The 21,045-nt window shown below is 38.7% G+C and overlaps 1 protein-coding gene across 2 annotated transcripts; it reads right to left on the minus strand.

Annotated features, from left to right (window-relative positions):
• Positions 1–454: 454 nt before the first annotated feature.
• Positions 455–17,516, minus strand: kctd15a (potassium channel tetramerization domain containing 15a). Of its 2 annotated transcripts, none has more exons than XM_079810265.1 (5): positions 16,796–17,516; positions 14,786–14,961; positions 13,594–13,738; positions 9,712–10,017; positions 455–2,334 (listed from the first exon to the last, which is right to left on the minus strand). In XM_079810265.1, the coding sequence occupies exons 1-5, from the start codon at positions 16,805–16,807 to the stop codon at positions 2,176–2,178; spliced, it is 798 nt and encodes a 265-aa protein (XP_079666391.1). In that variant the 5' UTR covers positions 16,808–17,516; the 3' UTR covers positions 455–2,175. The 2 variants fall into 2 exon arrangements, with proteins under 2 accessions (XP_079666391.1, XP_079666392.1); XM_079810266.1 differs by having other exon boundaries at positions 457–2,334; positions 16,521–16,817.
• Positions 17,517–21,045: the final 3,529 nt, after the last annotated feature.

The raw sequence follows: 21,045 nt of genomic DNA on the forward strand, positions 1-21,045 counted from the left end.
GTTATAGGATTTCATTAGAATATAATGTTAGGGGAACGTTAGAGGATATCATTTGAATATAATGTTAGGGGAACGTTAGAATATAACTTTAGGGGAACAATAACGGGTTTAGTCCATTTCGGATAAAAACAGCAAGTCCTGCCCTACTTTTAATTTTATCTTTGAATATTGTGTTCAGAAATATGGTATACGAATGTTGCATGTTTCTAATTGCTATTATTGATCAATATGTCATAACTCAATCTCGATCTGCCTCCATCCAATCAACAACTGATGGATTGTACCATTGGAGTAATCAACCAAATAATATTTCACTTGTATGTACGTCACAATACAAAGAAAATGTCTGTCGCTGATTCTGTTTAGTCTTGACTAGAGCTAAACCTGTTTACGATATTTACTCCAACTGCTCATTGTATCAAACGTATATCCGACAGATTCACAGACATGCTGTCAGTGGTTTAAAATAGGGAAAGAACTCCCAACAATTTATTAAAAGTTCATTTATCAACACCAATTACAAAAAGAATATGACGATTCAAATAAACACATGCCTGACATACTACTATGATTCATATCAATAATAATCCATTACAAAAAAATTTGTATTTAAATAATATACATTTGGACCATACTGCAATATACATCTCGACACAACATCCATTAGAGCAGTATTTAAATTAAGATTTTTGTAATGTCCGACACGGCTTCTCTGACCCTCGTTGCACTGGAGGCAAGACAGTCTTTTTCATTTTCTTGAAATCAAAAACCAAAAGCGGCGGTTGCGCGGATGGTAAGTTGCATTCAGGGGGACCCGCGAAGCGTCCGTCAGCCTTTATGTACAATGTGCGACAAATCCAAGAAATGTGCACGGCATAAAAGAAACAATGGCCAGTTAAGACAACACATAGCAAAACATATCCGTGACATTTCACTGACCCTTCCTTTTGAAATGGTGAGGCAGAGAGCTTTACATAGCCGTCTTATTAAATGTGCCTTTTTACAACACATTATGCAATTCAGTCTGTTTACCAGCCACCAAGTTAACCTTTCAAGTTTATTCTCCCTCAGTCTCTCCCCAAGTGGCTCTGATTGCACTGTTTTGCTAAGGGAGAGTGAGCAGAAGGGATTGTGGGAAAGTGACCTTAACTCCTGGAGAGAAGTCTGGCCCGTAGCCCCTCCGTCTCCAGCAATCCCCCTCTTCTCTGACGGTCCGAACAGCGCCCCCTGAAAGTGCTGCATTCATTAACAATCCGACTAATTTTTCAAAAGGGGCCTTCATCAAATAAGATGTTGTTTTGGACAAATAGGGCATCGTCTCTACAAAAAGCTCTTGGCTTTTTAACCGTTTACTTAAAGCTGCTAGATTTGAAGAAAACGGGCACCCGAAAGATGTAGCGATGCCATCAGACAAGCTCTCCCATATGAGTCCAGGTTTCCCTTTAGACATGCTCGAACAAAAAGCCTCTGCCCAGTGCTGAATGCATTACCAGACCGTCCGCTTTAGCCTCGAGTCAAAGCGTCTAGGCGGCCAACTCCAGACCGCACTTACAACCAAATGACTTCTGAGAACTGCTCTCATATCCTTCATGTAGCGAGACAACAGCAATAAACCTGTAGGTCATAAAAGAACTGATTTACATAGATGAGACTGGAAAATGAGAACATTAGATATCAAGATTAAAAATGGATCAGAGGACAGACTATTTGGTGGTTAATTTCACCCGGGAGCTTGGAGATCTGACTGGTGCATCATTTGAAAACGTTCTAGCCAGAAGGTGCGTTGGCCACAAACGCAACTTCCTTGTAGAGTTCTTCTTGCTCTTTTACACACATAAAATGGCAACGTTATGTCACGGTTCTTGTACTGTGGAAATGTAGATCAACGAGTGCATTTTTCATGACTCGAGCCGAATAAAGAGTTAAAAAGTTCAACTCGAGGTCAGTAGCTGCAAAGCCATCCCGTGGCTCGCTTGGCTTTATAAAGAATCTTTTTGGGGGTCGTTGATGAAATTACTCGTACATTTACTAAGATTTCAGTCCTCTTGGAGTCCGAAGAGTCGAAGAAAACTCTTCTGGCAAATTAAGTCTTCTATTTGTCCGCTGGGGGTTTTTTTTTTTTCTCGTTTTTTTTCGAAAGCAGACTGAGGTGTTCGTGGTTGGTGCAAGAGCCGGCTAGTCCAGAGGCTCCTGTTTTATCCGGATGGGCGTGTGGCTGGTCTGACACCGTCTGTCCTCCCGACTCAGGATGTACTCGCTGAACTGGGAGGAGTCCACGCCTCCGCCGCATGACGCCACCATGCTGAAGCCTTTCTGGAACAGTCTCTCCAGGACCTAGGAGAAACCAGGGACATATTTAAATATACTGATATTTCAGAACAATATGAGAAACTCAGTACTTCATACAGTTGAATCCCCAGGAGGGATATATCTCAGAATTCTCAGTTAAGATGTTTTTCATACAATATGAGAAGCACGGTTTTGAAAGTAAACTCCATTTATGCTGGTCTATCAGCACTTCTTATAGTTGCATCAAACACCAACATTTTCTGGAACTGTCGCTTCAGTTTGTTCAATTTGAGACACTCACTAACAATTTGTGCTATTCTTTAACTCTTTCTCTTTTTAAAAAAAAAAGTTGCCAGTCACCACCAGAGTTTTTGATAATTTTCACAAAAAATGTGTATGAACCCTGGTTAGAGTATAACGTTGAGAACATTAGAATATAACGTTAGGGGAGTGTTAGAATATAACGTTAGGGGAACGTTAGAGGATAATGTGGTAAAAATGTGTATGAACCCTGGTTAGAGTATAAAGTTAAGGGAACATTAGAATATAACGTTAGGGGAACGTTAGAGGATAATGTGGTAAAAATGTGTATGAACCCTGGTTAGAGTATAAAGTTAAGGGAACATTAGAATATAACGTTAGGGGAACGTTAGAGGATAATGTGGTAAAAATGTGTATGAACCCTGGTTAGAGTATAACGTTAAGGGAACATTAGAATATAACGTTAGGGGAACGTTAGAGGATAATGTGGTTAAAATGTGTATGAACCCTGGTTAGAGTATAACGTTAAGGGAACATTGGAATATAACGTTAGGGGAACGTTAGAGGATAATGTGGTAAAAATGTGTATCAACCCTGGTTAGAGTATAACGTTAAGGGAACATTGGAATATAACGTTAGGGGAACGTTAGAGGATAATGTGGTAAAAATGTGTATGAACCCTGGTTAGAGTATAACGTTAGGGGAACGTTAGAGGATAATGTGGTAAAAATGTGTATGAACCCTGGTTAGAGTATAACGTTGAGAACATTAGAATATAACGTTAGGGGAGTGTTAGAATATAACGTTAGGGGAACGTTAGAGGATAATGTGGTAAAAATGTGTATGAACCCTGGTTAGAGTATAAAGTTAAGGGAACATTAGAATATAACGTTAGGGGAACGTTAGAGGATAATGTGGTAAAAATGTGTATGAACCCTGGTTAGAGTATAACGTTAGGGGAACGTTAGAGGATAATGTGGTAAAAATGTGTATGAACCCTGGTTAGAGTATAACGTTAGGGGAACGTTAGAGGATAATGTGGTAAAAATGTGTATGAACCCTGGTTAGAGTATAAAGTTAAGGGAACATTAGAATATAACGTTAGGGGAACGTTAGAGGATAATGTGGTAAAAATGTGTATCAACCCTGGTTAGAGTATAACGTTGAGAACATTAGAATATAACGTTAGGGGAGTGTTAGAATATAACGTTAGGGGAACGTTAGAGGATAATGTGGTAAAAATGTGTATGAACCCTGGTTAGAGTATAAAGTTAAGGGAACATTAGAATATAACGTTAGGGGAACGTTAGAGGATAATGTGGTAAAAATGTGTATGAACCCTGGTTAGAGTATAAAGTTAAGGGAACATTAGAATATAACGTTAGGGGAACGTTAGAGGATAATGTGGTAAAAATGTGTATGAACCCTGGTTAGAGTATAACGTTAAGGGAACATTGGAATATAACGTTAGGGGAACGTTAGAGGATAATGTGGTAAAAATGTGTATCAACCCTGGTTAGAGTATAACGTTAAGGGAACATTGGAATATAACGTTAGGGGAACGTTAGAGGATAATGTGGTAAAAATGTGTATGAACCCTGGTTAGAGTATAACGTTAGGGGAACGTTAGAGGATAATGTGGTAAAAATGTGTATGAACCCTGGTTAGAGTATAACGTTGAGAACATTAGAATATAACGTTAGGGGAGTGTTAGAATATAACGTTAGGGGAACGTTAGAGGATAATGTGGTAAAAATGTGTATGAACCCTGGTTAGAGTATAAAGTTAAGGGAACATTAGAATATAACGTTAGGGGAACGTTAGAGGATAATGTGGTAAAAATGTGTATCAACCCTGGTTAGAGTATAACGTTAAGGGAACATTGGAATATAACGTTAGGGGAACGTTAGAGGATAATGTGGTAAAAATGTGTATCAACCCTGGTTAGAGTATAACGTTGAGAACATTAGAATATAACGTTAGGGGAGTGTTAGAATATAACGTTAGGGGAACGTTAGAGGATAATGTGGTAAAAATGTGTATGAACCCTGGTTAGAGTATAAAGTTAAGGGAACATTAGAATATAACGTTAGGGGAACGTTAGAGGATAATGTGGTAAAAATGTGTATGAACCCTGGTTAGAGTATAAAGTTAAGGGAACATTAGAATATAACGTTAGGGGAACGTTAGAGGATAATGTGGTTAAAATGTGTATGAACCCTGGTTAGAGTATAACGTTAAGGGAACATTGGAATATAACGTTAGGGGAACGTTAGAGGATAATGTGGTAAAAATGTGTATCAACCCTGGTTAGAGTATAACGTTAAGGGAACATTATTCTAGCTTAATACATTCTTTTTTTATCAACACTTGAATGTGGGTAAGCTTCATAAAAAGCAACATTTTTAGCAAAAAGCTGAGAGAATCACGGTCACATGTAGAACGATGATAGATGGAGTAAATCGAGTTTATCAACACCCCTAAAGCTTCACAGTCCTTTAGCTCGTCCTGGGTCAACATTTCATTCAATATCATTAGGTAACATTACAGTAACATTAACGTTGGTGATCGCGTTATTTCACATATGCATATGATTACATATGAGATTGCTTGTCTCTGCTTCTTCTTCGCATGTCCTTAGATCAGGAGATTCTGTACTCATTCAGAAGAGGTGTCATAGCGCCCCCTACCGTATAACAGTGGAAACGCGGAAAATTCTGGCAGGAAAAGAGTTAAACAACAGCATCATTCTGGAACCGTCTAAGAGAAACATACTTTTAAGTTTTATATAAATGAAGTACTGCTGTCAAAATTAACGTGTTAACGCACGCAATTATTTTTTTTCGGTTTAACCCGTTAAAAATATTTAATGCAATTAACAAAATTTTTTCCGTCATCCTTTGGCTAGTGTTATAATATGTATTTATTTAAGCACAGTTAAATGGAGTCTTAAATGTACGTAAAGAGTTGTGAGAAATAGGACGTGTTTCAGATCTGTGTCGTGTGCATCAGGTCTTAAAGTGTCATTAATGTTAATCAAAGAACAAAGGCAGAGAAAATCACTCACTGCTCTTTACTGAATAACTTTAATAAGGATTAATATATATTCAATTTATAATTTATGCAGTGAAGACTGTGAAGTGTTTGATAACTTTATTCAATTTCCGTTTATTATCTTTTAGACATATTTGAAAATTTTAAAGCACTGTTTACAAGGTTTCTGACTGGGCCAATAGAAAAGTTGAGCAGTGATATATTGAAGGGCACAGGTAAATGTGGCATTTATTAAAATGGGTTTATGTGAAGATTGTTTTAAGTTCCCTTAAATTAAAAGTTGTTATATTATTTAAAGCCTAATAAATGTTTAAAAATGATAGCGTTCGATTACACTGTAATGCTAAATGCCTATAGTTAATGGCTAAAATTGAGAAAAATAAAATCAATTTCATAGAGACATCAGTAGCGGTATTGGTTGTCGGTGAAGACTTCTTTAAAAAAAAAAGATGCCATTAAACAAATATTTAAAATATAGGCTACTGTCTTTATGCTGTTTCTACATTAATTTGGAGATCTAATGAGAAATTATTACAAATAAAAATATATTAATATTAGGTTTAATCGAGATTAATTAGTTAATTTTTTTAATCGATTGACTGACAGAACTAAAATGAAGTAAACTCCTATCTATGCTACTCGTATCAGTACTTCATTTAACTGCATCAAGGCGGCACCAGATTAAAACCTTTTGCGAAAGTCTCTACAGGACCTAGAAGAAACCAGGGACAATTGTCTGTATTCTGAGATGCTGCTTTTCATACAACAGTTTTCAAAGTAAACTCGATTTACGCAACTCTATCAGCGCATCAAGACAAACGGCATGTTAAAACTTTCTGGAACTGTCTCCCCGGGACCTAGCAGAAACCAGGGACAAAACTCACAATGAGTTTTTGGATTAAGCAAATCATCGTACTCTTTACATAATTGCATCAAGATGGCAACCCTTTTTGGAACAGTCTCCTAAGAGAAACCATTTTTTTTGCATTTTGAGATGAGGTTTTCCATAAAATAAGCTGCTCTTTAAGCCACACTATCAGCACTTCATCAAGATGGCACCAGACTGAACCCATTTGCAACAGTCTCTGGTATTTGTCTGTATTTTGAGTTCAAGTTCTCTGTTGTGAGAATATGAGAAACTCGGTATGACTTTTTTTTCGAAGTAAACTCCTATTTATGCCACTCTATCAGCACTTCACATAGTTGCATCAAGACGCATTTAAAATGTGCAATCTCAGTAACAGTGCTATCAACAACTTCACGCTTGCATTACCCTCAGACGTTTCTCACTCCAGACCATCCACCCGGGATGAGAAGGAGCGAGCAGACATCCCCTGGGCTGTTTACAGGGGTTTGATGCGGAGTCAAATGAGAATAGGCTCCCCCACTGACAGCCCACACTGAAGCCGCCCGGCTCTTTCATTACAAACCCAATACACACAATCTCGGCTACTGTCAGAGATCCCTCACCGAGAGACGTCTCTGGGCGGCCGCTGTCACTGTCATTCCCGCCACCGCAAAAAAGCCAACGAAATGTTTTATCTGTTGGAGTGCTTGTAGATTTTTTTGAAATTCAATACATGCAGCCTTGAGTATTCACTTACTCCTGCACTTCTTTCAAGTGTGCTTCACATGAAAATGAAAGTTCTGGCTCGGGGCTACAGAGCCAGATAAAAGTCCCTCCGCAAAAAAAAAAAAAAGAGAAGAAGATGAAGTCGAAGGAATCAGTTGAACTGCACAGGGCCTGAGAAAAAATGTCCATCTTTATCCTCACTTTGGAAGTTGAGGCTGCGGAGAAACTTGTAGAGGAAATGAACACTTCTTACGACTTACGCACAGATGAGGTATGAAAGACATCGGCAGATGATTCAAGGGCCTGCCGTGCACAAAGAAAGATTGCGTTTTGAAGCATCTTTTCAAGAACATATACCGCCATTAAGATCCATGTTAGGTTTCGGTTGCATCAGTGTTACAGAAGCGACTTTTAATACACAAATCGTTAGACTTTGAAGTTTGATTTTCAAACTTTTCCAGTGGATTTGGAAAATCTTTTGGCCGCTTGTTGAAGATTAAAGGGATTGTTCACCTAAAAAATCTTTTACTCAGCCTCGTGAAGAAAATATATTTTGACGATATTTTTGACCCCATTGACTTTCATTATACGGACAAAAACATCTTTTGAATTCTAGGTGAACTATACCTTTAATTTGAATTGAATCCATTTCTTTAATAAAAAACATCCATATCTAGAGCTCTTCCTAGAGACGGAATGAACATTAGGCATATAGAGTGTCACAAGCCTCTCAAATATTCACGCATTGATATCTGAAGGCTTATGATTTTGACATTACACTCACTGCGCTGATGGTTGCATCACTTGCTAACTTTCTTACAGTAAACGTCTACAATTTCTTGGCAACAAACTCTCTCTCTCTCACTGTCTTTTTCCATATCTCTCGTCCTCTGTCATTCCTCTCTGATCAGTCTTCTCATATTTCATAGGTGGGTTTTTGTGAACACCCGAGATGTGTGACGAAGACGGGGGTTAAAAAAAATCCACCCGCACGATTCAGTCGGTTAAGTGCAGTATTTTTTGTGTGTTATCAGACACACTAATTAGTTATACAGTAAGTCAATTAGGCGTGTGTAAAAAAGTAGCGTAAACCAGTTTAGGTTGTTCAAAGAAACCAAAGTACAGTATTAAAAATGTAGCATGTGTGTTTAAAACGCTTCAGGCACAGAAATGTTGGAGCACTTTTTCAAACGGAGAGATTTGTCTTAAGGACGAGTTAAAAATAAATTATGCATATCATTTCCCTCTCTTCTCCTCTCGGTTTCATGACTACATATTCCCCACATTAGCATCGCCTCCAGGATTCAAGGTACCGGACATTGTATGCCTGTGCGAACGCTAGGATGTGTGTCTGTTTTAGCACCTTTTAAACAGCCAAATCGTGGGGCATAACTGCACCTTTGCAGCTGTGGAGCCACACCTTCATCCACACCTGCCTACTGCATCTCGCACTCTCTCACATCTCTTCTTGTTGGCAGGCGGCAGTCAAACTGCCTCCAAGACACAGCAGCACAGCGCGCTCAATATCCCAGCAATCCACCGAAGCTTTTCCAAAAGTCCAAGTCAAAACTTTAAAGATCAGCAAATGCTTCATAACAGCTGTATTATTTCATTTCAATGTAATTATCGATTTTATTTTTTGAGCATTTTTAATTGACAGGCAGTATAAAGAGTCTGGAAGATGTGTTGCAGTCCAGGTTCGAACCACCATTTCCAACTTGAGCACCGTGGCTCATTTTGTCTGGACTAAAATATTAAGCAGCACTGTTTTCAACATTGATGATAATAAGAAATGTTTCTTGAGCACCGAATCAGCATATTAGAATGATTTCTATGCTGCTTTGCCATCACAGGAATAAATTACATTTAAAAATATGTGACCCGTGCTGGCAAAACGAGTCCCAATAACACCAAATTTGGCACACACCAAGTCAACTTCAAATATCTATAGGAAAAATATATATTTGACTTTTTTTTCTCCATGATACCCCAATGGTTTGATTAACATTAATGAAACAGACAGCCTATATATTAAGACCTTCTGTAACACATCAAATGTTTTTCCCAAGCGTTCAAGAAGTAACACATAATGTTTGTGAGAATATTCGGCAAGATATTTTGAAATACAGTAATTCTGTGTAGGCTTTTTTTTGGGATCGCGTGCTGTCTGAGGCGTCTTTGTGCTCGCGCTTTGGATCTGTCAGTCAGCGCGAGTAAGATTGTTACCATGGACAAAGGAAAGGTACTCCTCTCCCAAAAAAACCCAAATAAAGATACTTTTAGTATTGTTTAATTGCTATTTGGAGCATTGGGATTGTTCGAGGAGGGCTTAATGACCTTTAATGACCTACATTTTTCAGTTGTTTTGCCTGTAGCTCTAAATTATCCTGAGCGCATTCCGACTCATTTTGCCAGCACGGGTCACATATATTCAAACAGAAATGTAAGACTTTTTCAAAAACATAAAAAAATCTTAATCCAAACTTCTGGACGGTAGTGTACTAGAAAGTGGTGACCATAAAATACTGCTGTACCTGTACAGAATTGAGCCTGCAGTAGCCATTCAGTGGAAAGCGAATAACATGGGTTGGATCCTGGTTCCAGCCGGCGTTGACTGAATTGCACATGACGTCCCCTGTCTCTGGGAAAATCTCTTCTATGAGGGCCTTGTCCCCACTGATGGCAATCCTCTCGCCCAGGTCAGGGGTCACCCGCACCACCAGGCACTCGCAGGGCTGAGCCGACCGCCGCTGCTCCCGGTCCTGTTTCCAGCGCTCCAGCTCTTTCACCATGGGCGTCAGCTGGTAATACCGAGCCTCCTCATACAGCAGCTGGATCTCCTGCAGGGACAACACATGGAAGTGAATGTATGCACGGAAAGATAGATAGAAGAATGAATGAATGAATGAATGAACAACCCATCCAGCAAATGATTGAATCAGCAGAGAAAAGACCAACTTTTGAATGAATGAACAAGCAGACAAAAAAATGCACCAACCAACAAAACAATCCATTAAGCAAATGAATGAGCCAACAACCAACCTCTGACTGAATGAAAGAACAACAGATGAAAAATCCACAGACAAATGACTGAAAAACAACCCATTGGGTGAATGAATGAACAAGCACACAAACAAACCACTGGTGAGCAAATGAATAAAAAGTAACCCATCAACCAAATGAATGAACAAGCAAACAAACCACCAAGTGAACAAAAAATGAATGGACTCTAGTTATTTTCGAGTGTTACTCCGTCACGATCAAATTTTACATAAGTACTTTATGGACTAACTGAAATTATATAATGTTTTTTACAATACAAACTTACATACGCAGAAGAAAAAACAAAGAAAACAAGAGAAGAGATTCAAACCCATATAATAATTGAGTACTGTCTGTTTCAAAGCACATGTCGTTTAGCACTTAGCATGAACCCAGGCCAACACATGGAGCAGTTTTGCCCATCTGACCCATCTCTAGCCAGGACCAGGGAGAGTGGGGAGTGGGGGGGTGTAAAGCCCCTCCAGCTCTCCCCTCACTCACAGATTCTCCGGTCGGACAGCACAGATTGCTGCCTGTGCCTGAGGGGTCATTCACCCTCGAGCACATTTACCCTCGCCTTTCATTCACCACTAAACCAGATGGCATCGCGCCTCAGTCCAGCCATTACAAACACTACAAAAATGAAAATATTTCCAATATAAACATGGTGGTATGCATGGGCATATATTGAGGAAAAATGAATAATATCCCAAAGTTAGAGGTGTTACCGATAAACACTGATTTTATGCAGCAATTTCAAGTCTGCCTTATCTCTATTTTGATATATTTACCAATACTACAGCTATTAATAATTGTATTAAATATATTATCTCAAACTCTTAATATGTTCCTCTGACCTATTTAAAGCCCAATATAATCTTTTTAATAGCAGTACTAATAGAATATATTTTAATAACAGTATATTAAAAGGCATGATTAAAGCATACACTTTTCAGAAAAGAAAATGTTTTTTTTTTCAAATGATGTGAAATATACCTGGGGTCTCTGAGGTCTCTATGTATCATGCAGGATGTTTGATGGATGTTATCGAGTTCAAATTTGGTCAGTTCTCATTAGATTAAGAAAAGTCATGAAGCATTAACCTGATATTCAATGTTAATGTTTTCTGAGATATAAAAAAAGGGCCTTGGGGTCTCTCAGACCCCAAACATGAGGGTTAAAAGGCACTTCTGCTTGAAACGCTGATACCATTCTTTGGTTCTGCGCCTGGTGGCCTATTTCCTCAGTGGCCGTGAGAGATAGCTGTGATCTCGACCCTGCTGGCTCTTCATCCCCACCCTGTAAGACTACTCATTCCACTGCAGGCTACGCCACGGAGAACAATAGCACCGACCATCTCAGACACAACGCTCTTTTACAATTACCACAAGAAAAGGAGTTGTTTTCTTACCCATACCCCTCCCTCACCCTCTCTTCTTTCTCTCCCTCTTTATTCCCTATGTTCCTTTCTTTAGCCCATACTGGTGCTGACAACATGGATACAGAGACTTTAGGCCTTCGGGCTCTTGCTAATTCAAAGAAAAACAAGCTCTGCTTCTTTCCCAGGTCTGCAATGAAAGCTGGGTATGTTTTAACAGGGTTCCTTCTGTGACTCACTTTTGGGAAAGAGAATGTAAAAGCAACGGCCCACAGTAGAGTGAATTTAGTCTTTAGGCCATATCCATATAGACAAATGAAGCTGGATGCGCTACACGGTTTTCAAGAGCAAACTCTTCTAGAAGAGCGGAAACGTTGGCAATTAAGCCAATAAGTCGAGTCTTATGAATACGCGAATGCAACGGACACACCAAACGTATCCCATCACCTCTCACAGGAGGTGCTGCTTAATCTGACAACCTGCATAATTCACCAGCTTCATCTGAAAAAGATATACACTATTTTAAAAAGTTCTTCAGCTGTTTCTTCAGCTAGGCCTTACAGACAGACCCTACAGTGGCTGAAGAGCGACTAGTTCATGTAGTCATTGAGTTTTCCCGCTCTCACAGGCCAGGGCATGGTGAGTTTTGATGGGCGAAATGTGAAAAGTTAAGTATAATGGGATGTAATGATGTGCCTCACTGTGCAGTTACATATTTTATGTTCTGTTATCAAACGGTCTCACACAGTGGAGGAAAGCTAGCCACGGAGCCTGAGGCGGAAATGACTAGTCTCACCCTAATTAATCCCATTGACACAAATACCTTTACCCATCTGATTTTTGACTGAGGCAGGAATAATACTTTACATTGAAGACTGAAAAGACTCACAGCTGTGTGTATTTGAAGTCAGAAATTGTATCTCACACTATTTTGATTTTTTTTATTTAAATATTATCTTAGACTTTAGGGCTATTTTATTTTATTTCACTTTATTATTTAATTTAATTTAATTTAATTTAATTTAATTTAATTTAATTTAATTTAATTTAATTTAATTTAATTTAATTTAATTTAATTTAATTTAATTTTATTTTATTTTATTTTATTTTATTTAATGCCTATAAATGTACTTGGTATTCTCAAGCCAGTATAGAAAAGTTTGTCTCAATATGCAAATTAATTGCCAAAATAATGTTTCACTTTCTGTCTGCCATCTTTGCCAGCAAAAATGTCAAGGTGTTTCTGAGGAACAATGTCATACAACAAAAATCCAGTTGCTCAAATTTGTGAAGCCTTATCTCAAGCTGATCTGAGGCAATTTTGGTGAAGATTGGAGAAACATCGGATGATTAAACTCTTAAAAATAAATGTTACAAAAGGGGGTTTTCGTAGCGATTCCATAGGAGAACCATTTATGGTTTCCTAAAGAACCTTTCAGTGAACAGTGGAAAAAAATAAACTTTTGTGCAATGAAAAGTTTTCAAGGATGTCAAAGGTTCTTTATTTTTTAAGATTGTGCCAAAAAAGGATGCACAAATCTGTTCAAAATGGTGGTAATGTGATGAATCTTGGAAAATGATTGTACTGAAGTATTCATCAAGCATTCCGGAATATTAAAGACAAGAAGCTTAAGATAAGGTTGAATTATTCCAAGCACATGGTGTGGCCTAATAAAAATGCTGTATTAAAACCATAATTTCTCTGTGGTTCTGTCTGGCACTTGGTTTTCACCTCAAGGCTTTTGACGTGATGCTAAAAGAGGAACTAAATGAAAGGTAACACTTTATTTTAAGGTGACATAGTTGTACTTAGTAATAACAGTAAATTATGCATAATTACAAGTAACTAACCCTAAACCAAACCCGAGCCCCAACCGTAACTCTATAGTAAGTACATTTTTAATTTTTGATATTACTCAGTACTTTTATTTGAGTAAGTACAATGTAACTAAGCCCCCTTAAAATAAAGTGTAGCCATTCTGTGTGTGGTCGTTACCTTGAAGTCATCAGGAAGAAGCAGTTTGCTGGTTCTCAGGTAGCTCAGGATGTAGCGGAATATCTCTCCGTCTCTGTCGATAAAATAATGCTGCTTCAGACTGTCCAAAACAATCGGTTCTGTGCCGTTGAACAGGCGACTGATTCTGGGGGGGGGGAGAAAATGTAAATCAATGATACTTTAACTTAAAGAAGTTTGATGCAAGTACTACACTACATAAAGAATGAAATTCCCTCCTTTCTCTTCACATTTTACATCTGAAATAAGTTTAAGGCCAAACATATAAGTTGATTATTATTTGAACCTGATTTAATTGCCGGAATGGGGTCAAGCATTTGGAATTACGTTGCACGCTATTTCTGTTCTTTGGATAAATCGACTTTATCTTTGCAAAATGTTCTTATTTCATTCTCTCATCCTATTTCATTCTTCCGTTCTTTCTTTCTCTCTCTCATTCTAGAAACCGATGCAAAACACTTAATAAGAAAACCAATTCCCCCTTTTGTGCCTCGGGTGGTCCTTTTCTCATATGGTCTTGCCGTTCCCCCAGTTAGAATTTCACCATATAGCTTTAGGCAATCTTAGTTTTTCATCTCAGCCTCTTTTTTTTTTTTTTCTCCAAAAAGCAATTAAAATGCTGCCTGCTTTTCACCCTCCCCCCATTTTCCTCTCCTCCCTCCTTCTCGTTGCTCTCTCGCTCCATATCCATTAATAAATCAGAGCAAGCCACGCTCTCTGTTAACCTGAACAGATGTGGCAAAGCTCTCACACTCTCTTCCCATCTTGCACACACACATCTCTAACAGGTGGCGTCCCTTTACCTCCCTTTATCCACAAACCTCTGTAGATTACAATTGGGACGGATGCAGCAGGTAGGAATTGCATGACTCTACAAGTGGTAGTGGTAAAAATCATATATTTTGGACTAATCTTGATACACAAATTAGCTTTAAGTCACTTAAAAGTACATCAACTAAATAAATATTTGATTTATCGCTCTATTTATACATAAATACATTGCTAAATTAAGTGTAACACATCATTTTTCACTTATACAAACGCAAAAATGAAGTTGGACCACAGAGTTACAACATAAATGCTCTGTAAACATGACATAGTTTTACGTCAACCCCTCACCCGTCCCAATAAACCCCCAAAAAACTCAGCGTAAAATCACGACAGGTTGTCTTACCTGGAGTCTGGGTATTTGGTGAGGGTGGCCAGACTGCTGGTGTACATGTGCCCGCCTACGTCAATGTGGACTGGAGCGTTTGCTTTAGTCAGCTGAGCCGGCAGTGGGATTCCCTGAGTGGCCAGAGGAGACACTGGGGACCGGGTCAAAGACAGCCGAGACATGCTCCTTCCCTCCTGTACATACATCACAGTATCAAATAAACAGCTCCTGGTTCCCCTCTCCCCTTCAATCTCCAAGATCTAAGGTGCGATTCTGGCCTGCAAGTATGCGGGAGATCACCTTAACATCTTCCCTTAAATTGCGTTTTTACCTTAAGAATTAGCACCACAAGTCTAATTAAGAAAATTTGCCTGCCGTTTTTTTTCCCTCCTTTTTTCATAGAACCGGAGGGGAGAAATGGAGTGATGCTTATTAGCGAGCACGAAAGGGAGAGAGGGAGAGAAGGAGAGAGAGAGAGAGAGAGAGAGAGAGAGAGAGCAAGAGCGAGAGAGAGGGATGGATCCTAGTACTGTAGGTGTCTACCTCCAGGGAAAGAGAGGGAAAGAGTGTAAACTCCTAATTAAAGATATTGGGCGAATGTGTGAGACTCAAAACACCTCATCACCAACAGCTTTTCAGTTCTTTAAAAGTTTCTCAGAGCAAAAAAATTCAACATTTTGAAACGAAATGAGGCTAAATAAGACTCAAACTTCCACAAGGTCAAACATAAAAATCGAATTGATGCTGCGTCATAATAAAGATTCAGTTGGTGCTAAAGGACTCATTAAAGATTACAGCTCTTTAAAACCATGATGCATGACTGCTATTGTGGCATGAATCGACCTTTGTTTGGTGTAACAAAACAGATGGTTAAAGTCCCATTTCCGGAGGCATAATGCCTGGAGCAATGTGTGCTCAGGGACATATACTTCTTTATAGGACAATGTATCCTATGTCTAGCCATTCGATTTAACTATGAAATGTCAAAAATGAAACATTAAAACCGTTTTTTTCTTTTCTTTTCTTAAAAGACAAACCACTTAATATGAGGAGTTTGTTCCTACAAGTTTAAACAATATGTAAAGACAAATATATGTGGACTTGTGGCCTGGGTAGCATTGTCAGGAGAACTGCCCCACTTTTCACAATATCAAAAAAAAAAACAGCCATTGAATCTAGTGAATCTACAGAGATATTATAAGGCTATAGTACATTCTTCTGAAGTGAATTAAAACACAGAGTGCCTTGACATAATGACCAGAAAGAATATATTTCATATATTTCAACAAACCGAGCCAGTGTAGTCCAAATAACAAACGACTCGTATGAGCCGGTTCTTTTAATGAATCGCTCAAAAAGACTCATCAGTCTGACGAATTCTACACTGAATGAACAGCGGTTTGAATCAACATCTCACTCGCTTACTAAACTACAAGTTATCATTAAATTGTGTGCTCAGTGTACATACTATGCGACTAGGTCGGAAGCAAACGATGATAAGAGATGTCATCAAAGTCAGAAATAATAGTTTGTTATGTTAAAACTGCGCCAGGTCCCTGGAGTGCGTAAAATAGCCCTACAACTCTCTGTACCGCACTTCCTGTACGCAGTGGGCATACAGTAGTGCTCTGACCTCTCGGTGTACACTCAAATCAGCCCTCCCTGATCTAAAACCGCAAAAGCACGACACATTGAAAACGAATGCAAAGAAGCACTTGAGAAACATACGAGAATTTGACAGAATCCACCGTACCGTTTCAAACATTTTAGGATGTCCGACGCAATCTGAGGAGGATCGACTGTCTCTGATGAAGGTTGCTTGTCCTCTAGAAAGAACTTTTCGCAATAATTTTGTTTTGTTCGGCGGTCACTCCACGAGCTCCTCGGCGACAATTCCGTTCTGAATCCAGCGAAATCTAACGCGGCGCTATATAGGTCGCTGTGGCTTTAAAAACTCGTTTAAAACACAGACCATAGACACTTTCCACAAAAGCTACACAGGGGAGTCAGTCAAGGCTGCGTCCTTACCTTGGAAGACATAGCTGTAAATGTATCTTCAGCCCTCTTTAAAACATGAGATCGATCGTGGCGTGTCTTAGCCTCGCTTTTTTTCTTTCTTGCTCCTTTTTTGTTGAAGCGTGAGAGTGCGTTGAAGGCACAGCGTTCCAGCCCGAATAACAGAGGACAGCTGAACAAGAATTCTTGCTCAAGGCTCTCCAAACGCCCCGGGGCAGGATTAGGCTACAATTAGCTCAACCCTGCCTGAGCTGGGGCGAGTTACAAGAACAACATTTGATCTCGCTATTCACATTTGGAAGTCTGCGTATATATGTGTGTTTTAATCGCATTTATCGTCATTTATTCATCGCGTCTGAACAAAGATGTGTGCATGCGCGAGGATAACGGTTTACTAGGTTACCTGTGTGCATGTGTTTGGCTTCAGCGAGCATGAGAGAAACAATCTTTTGTTTTAATCGCTTTACATACACTGTATTACATTTTTTTTGTAATCTCCCGATTTTTTTATGTTTCTACTCTATTCATGCGGGCTTATAAGAATTTATCTTGTTAATTTGGTTTTAAAATGTTCCTCTCAGCGGTCTAATAATGTTCTGCTGGCCATGAAAACTAAATGACGTATATCGATATGCATTGTGCCTCTGCAAAAGGCGCCCACACAACCGCCTCGAGCCAAACGCGCCATTTCAATTTTTGCGCGCGGCTAGATAGAGATGTCTGCCTTGATGGCACACAGCTTTCAGGTGGAAGACATGCTCATTGTGCTGAAAAGAAAAAGATTTTTACAAAAAGGATATTTGACAGGTTTAGCCCTTTGTAATCGTGTTCTACTTCTCTTGAAAATGTTTGTGCCTTGACATCTGGCGCCAACCAGTGACCAAACTGAACGCCAATAAATGTTTTTTTTTTTTTTACACAATTTCCCACAACATTTTTGTTGTGTAGCAAGATAACGCTTAGAAAACGCCGACTAAAATAGGCTAAAATAATAATACTACTAAATTAATAAACTAAAACAAAACGTTTTAGAAACGGTTATGTCTCCAAGCGTCAGTAAAACGTCATTTTTGTAACGACAAAACATGCCAAACTTTAAGAAAGCTTTAAGTCTGAAAATAAAATAGCTTTTGTACATATAAACGAAATATTTTGGGAGAAAATAAAACGAAAAATAAAATGTTTGAAACCTGTTATCTAAAAACGCTTTTAAAACGTTTGTGCTGGGAATTCAAACCTACTAACGGAGGCAAACGAGAACAAATTATGAATTAAGATTTCCATAAATAATTTAAAAATAAAATAGCCATAATTTGTTTCAGTTCAGTTTTTTTTTTTTAGTTTTGCGAAAGGGAAATGTGACAGAGCCCTAGCTTCTTACCACAAATTTGAATTTTTAAAATAAAAAATATATTCTCCAATTACATTCAATAATCTTTTGGCACAGAGCTAATGTTATCACCTTCAACATAATAGCCCACATTCTCGAGTGAAAACACAGCAAAGCAAATCTGTTTGTATACAGGAATATGTTGCAAACTATTTGGACTTAACAGCCGAATTTTTTCTCGCCTTTGGCTGAAATTAGTTTCCCACATCAGACGAGCAGCAGGAAGACAAGATATTTTTGTTCAATTAAAGGAACAAGCCCGGAGTTAGTTCAATTACTTGACGCTGGAGGAAGATGTAAATTTAAAGATTTAAATAGCTTAGAATGTTGCCTCGAGCGCCTGCACTTCATTTCCTTAATTTACAGAGAGATGAGGGGAGTAATGGTTATCCCAATGATGTGCATCACGCCAACAAACTATATATCTGAGTAGCGTTTACTATCCCTGGTCTTACAGTTGAGCTTGAGTCAAATAAAACAGCCCGGAGAAAGAAAAACAAAAAACGGCCTGGTTATCAGCAGCTAAAGCTAAAGCTAAAACTTTCTAAATTCGCAGTCTCGGTGATCCGTAAGACTTTATTAACATTAATATTAACATTGCTAATTTATAACCACTAATAGTGTTCAAGTTTAAATTATGTAGCTTATTTTTTATGTAGGCTAGCCTACGTATTTCTAACGTGATGAATTATTACACACTTGGAGACATGAGCCACTTTTTGCCAAGAGAGACAACTGTAATACCTGTGCAACATTCATAAATGCGTAAATAAATCTACATATTTTCTTTTGCAAATCGTTTTCAGAGGATAACCGTGTCCCTCGTTGAACCACAGCGCCATCTGCCGGTCATGCATTGCAACACCATTTCAACATCTCACCTTCTCACCTGAAAACAACTTACAACATTTTTTGATGCTGTTGCATTTTGTCGACACATCTTTTGGTAATTAGATTTTCCAGAGTCTTTTTGTAATAACTTAATTTCTAAAACTTAGTTCAGAGCTTATTCTGTTGCCTCCAGGACCTTCCATTCCAAAACCCAATCATACGGAGAGACTAATTTTTCTCTTTTCAGCACCCCCACCCTCCTTTTTAAATATGATTTTGGTGCTGAAGAAAGAAAAATGAAGATTTTCTTTGTTCTGTCTTCCACGTGACAAATGGTAGCTGATTTGATGTGCCCTTTGAGTCTGTAGATTGTGAGAGAACAGGATGTCAAAGCCCCGGGCCCTGGGAGATAAGGAGGGGGTAACGAGGGGGTGGAGCTAAAAAGCCGCAGTTGCTCCAGGCGGCAGAGGACTTATTGGAGTGGGAGGACAAGATGTAAAGATCAACACCAGTTTTGACTGCTGCTTTTGTTCCCAATGCTGGGGTAACGTTACAGGAAATAGTATATAGGCCTATATTATAAAATAATAACGTCTTATCAGACAGTTGCTAAACTAAAGCTCGGGATTCAGGCAGGGTAATATGTTCAGCAATGCATGGACTTAATAAATATGTGAACTATTGATTTGATTTGAAATATTTTTCAACCATACCTGTATATTATCTTCTGCTGCACAATCAGCCTATAGCAACTAGACGAACAATGCAACAATATGACATTATTATTGACAGTTAATCTTCTTAGGTCACTGTAGTTGATAACGGATGATACGCAATATTTTGTATAAGAGGCCGCGGAGTGATATGAAAGTAGCATCAGTTTCAGTTAAACGAGTGAGAGTTCTGACATACACCATTTTCATGACTACGGGGAAATATTAAAGTGCCCCTATTATGCTATTTTAAAGTTGACCAATTTCGTTTTGGAGGTCTCCAACAACAGGTTTATGTGCATAAAGGTCAAAAACAGTTTGATTTTCTCATAATATACATTGTACATCACCACAATGTTCAATCATTCTCAAACGACTCGACGGATGATTGAATCAGTCTCTCTAAATCCCTCCTTTCCGTGACCAATCTGCTCTGATTGGTCAGATGGCCCAGTCTGTTGTGATTGGTCGGAAACAAACGGCCATCCATAACTGAACTCCAGCTCTGCCTGGAGGCTTCCTAAAGCTCAGCGATTAATGTACACACTGTAAAGACAGTAACAAGGGCGTCGATTTTACATCAATAGCAGCGCGAGTCCGAATCGATGATGAAACATTGGAAGAACTGGTTATTCAACCTGAACCTTGAGCAGGATGTTTCTCAGTGACGCTACTCCGTTTGAGGTAGCCTACTATGAGATGTTTCAACTGTAATTCCTCACCATCAGCATTAACAAGTGTACGTCCATCAACAAACCTGTGTGTGTGTGTGTTTCTAATTTATTGCGGCGCACATAGCCGAGCACTAACATGAATGACTGATGCAACATTTAAAGTTTGTAAAACAAATCTTGCTCCATCCTTTTACTCAAAGTAGTAAGAACGACAGACAATCTGCATTAATAGACAGTTTTAGGTAATAGTGGCCCAAAGCTGATTTACAGTAGTATTTCAGTAAGATTCAGTAAGTTATCCAGATACTTACACACAATATGAAATACATTGTAGAGCACAACGTCTGCTCGACATGATTGCTATCCAGTATCCACAGGAATCAGCTGCAGTGTTTGAGGGTTCAAAGTTTCCCTGGTGTCTGCACACACAATAAACGGACGGACAATATGCTAATGTTTCATCTTGACGTCACAATGAAACAGCTTGCGATTCGTTTAAAAAACAGTTTGTTTAATTGACTCAGAGTCGACTCTTGTTGAGAGACAATAACTTATTTTATATACTGTGCACTTTCAGATTTAAAACTTTGTTACACACTACATGAAAGGTCATTTTCAAAAATCCATTATAGGGGCACTTTAAGGAACATCAGA

The sequence above is a fragment of the Gobio gobio genome, assembly GCF_949357685.1.
Source record: "Gobio gobio genome assembly, chromosome: 25".
In the NCBI taxonomy this organism is placed as follows: domain Eukaryota; kingdom Metazoa; phylum Chordata; class Actinopteri; order Cypriniformes; family Gobionidae; genus Gobio; species Gobio gobio.